At 37.8% G+C, this 8344-nt stretch overlaps 1 protein-coding gene across 6 annotated transcripts in view; it reads left to right on the plus strand.

Moving 5' to 3' along the window:
- The window catches only part of ZNF536 (zinc finger protein 536), a 328996-nt gene extending 320930 nt beyond the window's left edge, over positions 1 to 8066 (plus strand). For all 6 annotated transcript variants that reach the window (XM_021408612.1, XM_021408611.1, XM_021408610.1 and 3 more), the window contains one exon: positions 4908 to 8066. In XM_021408612.1, coding sequence (XP_021264287.1) covers positions 4908 to 5140 — 233 coding nt within the window. In that variant the 3' untranslated portion in view covers positions 5141 to 8066. The remainder of the gene's footprint in view (positions 1 to 4907) is intronic.

Here is an 8344-nt window from a genome sequence, read left to right on the forward strand (position 1 = left end):
GCTTTGGGAGAAAGCCATGATTTTGCTGTGATTAGTACACTTTTAACAATCTGGAATAAATTCCTGATCTTATTCATATGACTAGTCCAATGCCCATTTTTACATTTTAGTGCAACCCCCTACATATGTGCCTGTAATACCACAAAAATAAGATGTTTCTTTGCAGAAATTTTTATAGAATTTGGATGCTGATCAAATATTTTTAGAAGTGGAGAATTAATGCAGCTTGACCATGTAAATGATTTTTTTAATGAGAAAGACTTTAGCATTCATCACTCTTTCTCTCTCCGTTGTTTGTGTATTCCTTTGTGCTAATCTTAAATAATGGATCCATATCAAAGTTAATAAATTAGTAACTATCAGCAGTTTGGATTATAGTAAGTAACCCAATGACACTATGTTGACATTGAATTTTTATGTTTTTCAAGACTACAGTTTGAGTTTTAACAATAAAATAAAGTAAAATAGGTTTGGCAAATATTTGAATCGTTAACAACTCAGTTATGGGGAGCAGCTTTACTTAAATCCCAGGCTCTTGCTTGAAATATATTTTCCTTTAAATTGTCATAAAAAAAACAAAAACCAGACTTTGAGATCCATGGCTTTCTGAAAAGATGCATTTTCTGACTCCATTCGGTTGAAGCACCATGTTGGGCTGCATCAGTCATGCCATGTTATGAAACCTAACACAATGTGACTGATGCAGGCTGACGTGATGTGTCACAAAGCAACATATCAGATCACAAACTTGAAAGAAAGAAAACAAACTTTTTTTTTCTCAAAGCCTAAATTAACAAAGCAGCATATTTTTTTTAAGAAGGTGGACTACTTTCAGACATTAGGGGATTTTTCTACATAATCGTCCCACGAAGGGTTCTCTGTTCTGACCAGAAGGCATGTTCCATTCTGGCTCCTTGTTCTCTCCAGCTACAGGTAAAATGAGGGACAGCCCAAGCCACCTCAGCACTGCTGCCCATCCTGGGCCTTATCCAGGAAGGTCTGGATCACTTCAGAGTGCTGGCTTCAGCAGGAGCTGGAGTTAATCAACCCTCTTGGAGTAATCTGTACCACCTAAAAATGTTACTGGTCGCTGAGTCCAGCCACTGCTGTTGTCAGGTTAACTATTTTGTTATTATTATTTCCTGTGGCTCAGTTTCCTTAGAATTTCAGCTTCAGTCCAGAGGATTACTAAGTCTCTTCACATGCTCAGGTCATGTACTTCATAGTGTGTTACTCTACAACAGGATTATTTCAGCTGCAAACAACATATTGTCCTCTATCTTCACTTTTTTATCTGAGAATGATGCACTGTAATTCGCTCCCCTTGTTGGCCTGCCTTTTGTCTAATTATCCTTACTACAAATGGCAGTGCATTACACATTATCTCCTGAAATATCAGGAAGCTTTTTTTTTTTTTTTTTTTTAGGGGGCTTTCATATAATTTTATTGGAAGATATGTAGTGGGTAAAATATATATGAACTATAGCTTGCTACGAAAGAAACTACCAAGCACTGATAGATAAAACGTTATAAATTTATTGCCAACTTATCTGGAAAGGGTTATTTTAAGAGCCTTCTGCCCACAACAAGTTTTTGAGCTATAATTAATGGATGGACTACCTAAGAGAAATGGGTATTTTCCTTCACCCCTTAGTTACAAGCAAATTGCAGATATTGTTATCTTTGCAAGTGAAAATAATCTCTAGTTTTTGTACTACTTCTGCTGTAAACAATGTACCGCTTGCTTTCCTATGACCCTCACTCTGTATACATATTTATATATTATTCATATCGGATTAAAAATGAATGTGCTCTTTACCACAGTTGTACTGCATAGTGACAATACAAATTAACTTATTGTGTACTTACTTTTCACAAGGCAGTGATGTGAAATTTTGATGGCCTGAAAAAGTAAGTTGTGGGGGAGGCGATGCAGAACTGAATCCTTCTAGGTGCGTTTTATATTGTCTGATTTATTAAAGTTCATTGAATTAATAAATGACATTCTCCATATAGAACTGCACAGGCTTGAATTTGGTTTGGGGGAGGGCAGAACGAGTTTGCTTTTATTCTGGCACATATGAGGTTGTTAGCTCCATCCATGCTTTGTGGATTCTTTGTTTAATGTTTGTGGGGGATAGTTGGGAGTGTGTTGGTCATTTAATGGTAGCTACTTACGGCTAAAGCACTAAGAGCTGCTTGGTGAGATCTCATGCTGTTGGCGAGCACTATATATTCTAGCTGGAAGAGTACAAATTTTTCCATGCTATGTGGTGCCTGAGGCATTCATAGCATGCCTACTGTGCACACTGTACCCATGGCTTTGTATGTGTGCTCCCTGCATGTTGCTGATGGGAGCAGTGATCAAGGACATATGTCTTCTTTGGTACACCCAGCATATAGGAAGGTCCAAATGCCATGATATCTTTTGCCTACTCCATAGCATCAATAAGAATTAAGTAAATAAGACCTGAGTGCACTTTCTACCATTAGTCACAAGTTAGCAGTTCATCTTCTGTTCTTTAGCAAGGGGAGCAGTAATCAGATGGTCAAATGAAACAAGCAATATTGGAATGGAGCTGGTGCTGCTGGTGTGGATACTGTAGTGTATAGGTGAATGTGACAGTGGCACAGAAAGGAAAAAAGCACTTCAGTTCTTCACAGAGCAAGTCTTCTTCCCCTTTACACAACGTTTCATCCACTTTGTCTGAGGTGTTTCAGGAAAATATACCACACCCCTTATTTCTGCCTGGGCAGAGGCTTTATCCAACAGGCAGAAAAAGGAGGAGGAATGAAAGAATCCAGAACCGAGTTGTGAATTCTAGTGACTAATTCAATTTCTGACAGTCCAAGGAGTAAATGTGATGATTTTGTTTTATTTTATTTTATTTTCTGAGTTTTCAACTATTTATAGATTTCCTGAAATAAAATCGGATTTTCTCTGGACCTTCTTCACACTCAGACAGTTTTGAGAGTGCCTCCAGTTTTCAAAACTATTATATTCTAAATTTTTCAAGCATTCTGTGGTTCTGTATTGATTTTAGGACTGATTCTAAGAGGCACTAGGGATGCCATCAATCTTGTTTGGCTATTTTCTCATATCTTCCAGTTGATTTTTTTTTCTATAAAATCCAAATCCATTTCCTGTAACATTATCTATGTAGAGTTCTTTTTGTTTTGGTTTGGTTTGTTTTTTTTTTTTTTTCCGTTGCTATTGCTGTGAAATTTTCCACTGAAATTTAGCATTGGAAAGATTAGCAACTTGCAGATTTCATTATTTTCATTCTTATGAATTTGTTGATGGAAATGTCTTTATTTACTCCAGGAGAGAACCAACTCCATCACTAGATTTATGCATAAATGTACAAGTTGGATGTCCTGAGGGGCAGTCACCCTTTTGGCAACCTTCAAATTGTAAAAGCAAAGGGTGGAGAGGGGGCCATTTATCCTTGAAAAAGGAAACTTGACTGTAGTATGGAGGCATAGGGCTTTCCTAACTGTGTAATGGACTTGGTGTTTCTTTCCTCTGAGAAGCAGGCAGTGTGTTTTGGAGGACTCAGTGGTGGTTTCGTTGTTGCAATAAGAATAGCTAGTGCTAGTTCAGGTGAATTTCCTCCACTAGAGATGTTCCTGCTGGTATGCCACCAGCAGCAGCAGTCTAACCCAGGTGCTTTCCAAGCTAGGAGGGCTGGGGGAGCATTCCCACTGCTATACAAGCAGCATGGCACCAGCGCGTAGCATCCTTTTCCTTTAAAATCCCACCTGAAATGGAGGTGAGATGGTCCCAGCCCCTTCCCACAGAGCGGAAAGTATAGTCCTCTGCTACATGAGCATCTGGTTTGTGCCTGCTAGATAGTACCACAAAGGCAGACGAAAATGTGCTCCTTGCGTTTGGAGATAGGGTATTGTTTTTCACTTATCCTGGCTTTATGTAGATGGTCTGGCACATTTATTTATTCATTTATTTGAGCAAATTAAAGCAAGCTAAGCACATTTGACCTCAGATGGTCCTGGTTTAAGTTAATTTGAGAGACAAAGCTCATAAAGTTCCAGTAAAACACATCAACAACTTCCCAGCATATGTTGAAATGTGATTGCTGAAACATAACCTCCAAAACCAGATACAGCATGAAGACTCAAAGTCACAATAATCTGAAAAATATGGGAGGGCTCATCGATAGGGTTACTAAAAAGTGATATCTTTCATTCATGCCTGCATTTTGCAGCCAGTTGCTATTTCACACACAAGAAGTGCATCTATCAGATTTTGTGCATTAACATTCCTTTTCTAATCTGGCTTAGACATTTTATTTTAAAGCTGGTGATAACCTTGGGCCCCAGCCCAGCAAACACTTCTGTGCTTGCATTTCTTTACTCGCAGGAGTAATCTCACCGGAGTAAATGTTTGCAGGTTTGAGGCCTTGGTTATCACAATCCATTATTTCTTTCCATTAAAAAGTAATCTGTGTGATTAAAATAAAACATACAGTTCTTGACTCAGAAACCCACCCAAAGACAAAGTATGTTTATTGGACAGAGGGTCTGCACACTGTCATCCCTGAATTGCGCTTCAATAAAAAAGATAATTAACAAGTATAAGGGAAGGCAGTCTAGTACACGATAGCACCGTATTTACAAGAGTTTAGTTTGGATCACTGGCTGACGGATTTACAGCTGGGCGTGAGGAGAGAGAAATAACTGCACTTTTCTGGAAAATCTGAAGCAGAGACTTTTTAAAACAAGATTTCTTTAAATAGGCAAAGATCAAGAAGCACAAATTTCTTATTCTCACTGAAAACACGCAGCGATTTCCTTCAGCGAGTGGGCTTTCTCCTGGGGTGCATTTCACCAGCATGTTTTACTATACAAACTGAGAAAAACTAACCGTCCTTTTGTCATTCGTGCAGGTCACCGGCCCTTCCAGTGCCGATACTGCCCGTACAGTGCCTCTCAGAAGGGGAACCTGAAGACCCACGTCCTCTGCGTCCATCGTATGCCTTTTGACAACAGCCAGTACCCGGACCGCAGGTTCAAGCGCTCCCGGGCGGACTCGGAAGCTCCGGGGAGCCTGGAGGAGGCGACGAGCCGTGCAGCAGGCCCAGCTGAGCAGGCCGAGGAGGGCGGCCATGGGCTGGAGTAGCGACCAGCCTGCCCCTCACGGCCCAGTGCTGCATGGGGCTTCAGAGGGCACAAGAGCCGCAGTCGGCCGGCTGCGTTCCAGGCAGAAGAATTGCGTGCCAACCCCCAGAAGTGTACAGGATGCTCCCAATGTTTAAATGTATATATATATATATGTACCCACACGTGCATATATATATATATTTACATACACACGCACGTATGCAGTCATATACCCACTAAACATGTATCTACATACACACACGTTCTATATGTGTGTGTGTTTAAGTATATATATTACGTTCGCCAAATAAATTTCCAGCCTTTGAAAATGGCTGCTAAACTGTTACCTGGCAACAAGTACTTCCAAACAATGTAGGTGGGATAATAAAGTGATCTAAAAACGCAAGGAGGTTGTTAGTTATTTAAAAAAGCAGGGCAGTTTCAAACTTTGAAGTGGTCTTTGTCCAAAAATAATGCTCTTAACAGAAAAATGATACTGTCTAAAGGATTTAGCGTTGCCTTGAAGATTGAGGGGCTGTGTTTTCATTGTTGAAAACACCTTTATAATATGACACCAGCTGCTGTCATTTGCCTAGCATAGTAATGAGATGTGTTGGTAGACTGCCATGGTGCCAGTCTGACTGGAGCTGTCATTGCAGAGAAAATCAATTCGAGTGGTGTTGCAACTGCAGTATAGGAGAAACCCTAGACGGCCCACAAGCTGGGGTCAGTACTGACCTGTACTGGCAAGCATTGTGATATTACATTTTCTCTCTTTCTTTCTTTGTTTCTTTTTCTTTCTTTCTTTCTTTTTTTTTTAAAAAAAAAACAGCCAAATGAATCAATGGTTAAAGAAAAATAAAAAATCTGCATCCCAATGTGTGACTGCAGATTTGAAGTGTAATTCCATTTTTTTTAAATCATCTTCAGTATTGAGGGAAATGCTTTTATAATTTCTTTGTTGATGAAGAAGTAAGTTGATTTAAAAGTAGAAGTACAACATATAGAAATATTGTTTAGTGAAACTAGTCAGCCTTATCTATAGAAGGTGCTGGTGAGAAACAGAATTTTATTACATAGAGGGTTGGTACTTTTTCCTTTTTCTGTTCTTTTCATGTTGTCTTCTTTCAAACTTCTTTTAAATCCCTGTTTTTACACTTGAATGAAGGATTCCCCAGTCGTGCTTAATTTTCATGCGTTAGTTTTTATAAGTGTTACAGACACAGTGCAGAAGTTTCTTCTGGAGCAAGCTCTTGCAAAGTAGCTTGACTTAAGCTATGAATCCAAACATTCTGCTCTTTGTCTCTAATGAAGAAAAGTGTTTTAGCTGATATCTCTTTGTTTTTGTAAACAAATGTGTTCTATATTTTTGCAGATTTTAGCTTTTTTACTGATTGGATGCTCCAAATTTATTAAGTTCTTTGCCACATAGGAAGCTTTTGAGAGTCTATAATGAACCACATACTTTAAAAAAAAATAAGAGAAATAACTAAAGGTTTATTCTGAAATTCTCTGAATGGCATAAAATTTTAGCCTTCTAATGTCCTTCCTTTGATAGAAGCAAAATTGGTGCTGTTTATTGTGATGGTAGAGGAGTATTAACTTCTTCTAAAACAAAATCATCCAGACTTAAAAAAAAAAAAAAAAAGTCAATATTTCTTTGCAGGCTGGGAGCACAGAGTAAAACCCCAGGGCCTTAAAACTTCAGCTCTGCCTAAAGCAGTTTACAAAAAATACTAAACTGCAATCAATGTAAATAAAATTCTTAGCGCTACCCTGAGACTGGAAAAAAAAATCTCAGGCTAATAAGGAATACGGTTTGCATATGCTGTCGGAAAGGATGTCATCCAACTGAAGTTTCAGTTTAAATGAGGTCACTGTGTAACTTGGACCCATCTGGCACAGAGCAAGCTGCTTTTCTTGTTTTTCTAGTATAGTTCTCACTGCCTTACTTAAATCGAGTTGATAAACTTAATGCAACTGTTTCTATGATCCTAGATAAAGGATTGAAATGTTATTGAAACTTTCTGACTGTAGTAAGCTTTAGGATTTTAACTGCACTACTGTGTTTGGTGACTGTGTCAGTCGCTTGCTTTTGTGTGTTTGCGCCGCCTTCAGTATCTTAGCAAAAAAAAAAAAAAAGAAAAAAAAGAAAAAAAAATACAAATGCCCCCCACATTCCATTTCTTGCACTTTTGGAGCTCTTTCAGTATTCTTTTGTGTCTTCTGAGCATTTTCAGATACGACAGGCAATAATTCTGTTTGTGACACTGGAAACATCTCCTGTTCCTTGTGATGTGTGTGTTGATTCCATTTGGTCGGGTGCTACTGTCCCTATTCTCCCCTCTGACATAGACCTTTTTTCCAGAACATTTGTAACTTGTAATACAAACAAGTGACAGCAGCAGTGATGCATTGTCAGTTTCTGAATATCATCATGCTTCTCATATCTAAACATGTCAAGTTTTTTCTCTGTAACTTCTGTAGTCTGTGATACTGGTCATAATACTGTCTACATTCCTACACAAAGAAAAATTTCTATCTTGGAGGAAATCTGAGATCAATAGAGTAGAGGATTTTGTTGCTATGCTTGTAACAATTAGAAAACTTTGTATTTAAAGTTTATTCTTGGTCATTATTTATTATTATAATACATCAGTTGACAGAACTTTATTCTGGTATAGAAGTATTAAAAGTTGTTTTTTCAGCAATGACTGTTTTCTTTCTGCTGTTAGAATAAAAATGTCTTTGAAGCAGTACAGTTTTATCCAGTGTTTTACGCAATAAAACCTCTACCTCTGAAAAAAAGTTTTCCTACTTGCTTATGTTTATTAGGAACAGCGAAAACATTATTTTCTGCAGCTTTGTCAGGTTAAAAAAAAAAATTTAATGTCAGTAAATTCACAGTTGTTAGGCAATTACTGGAGTGTATTATGCTGGGTGTGTGTGCTCAGTCCACTTATTAATCTGAACAAATCTATATACAGTATATACATATATATATAATATATATTGTGCTTAATTAAAAGACTGTGGAAATCTGTTTTAGCATGTAGTAATAATTGTTTTATATACTACTACATATGTACTATAGAAAAAGTCTTGGGGTCTATCAAGCTTTGATTTGAAAGTGTTTGAAGTGTGTATCATACACTATGATGTATAAAGTCATGTTTTCACATTAAAAAAATTGTTTGTATAGATCATATATTTGGCTTTAGAA

The sequence above is a fragment of the Numida meleagris genome, chromosome 10, assembly GCF_002078875.1.
Source record: "Numida meleagris isolate 19003 breed g44 Domestic line chromosome 10, NumMel1.0, whole genome shotgun sequence".
Taxonomy (NCBI): Eukaryota; Metazoa; Chordata; class Aves; order Galliformes; family Numididae; genus Numida; species Numida meleagris.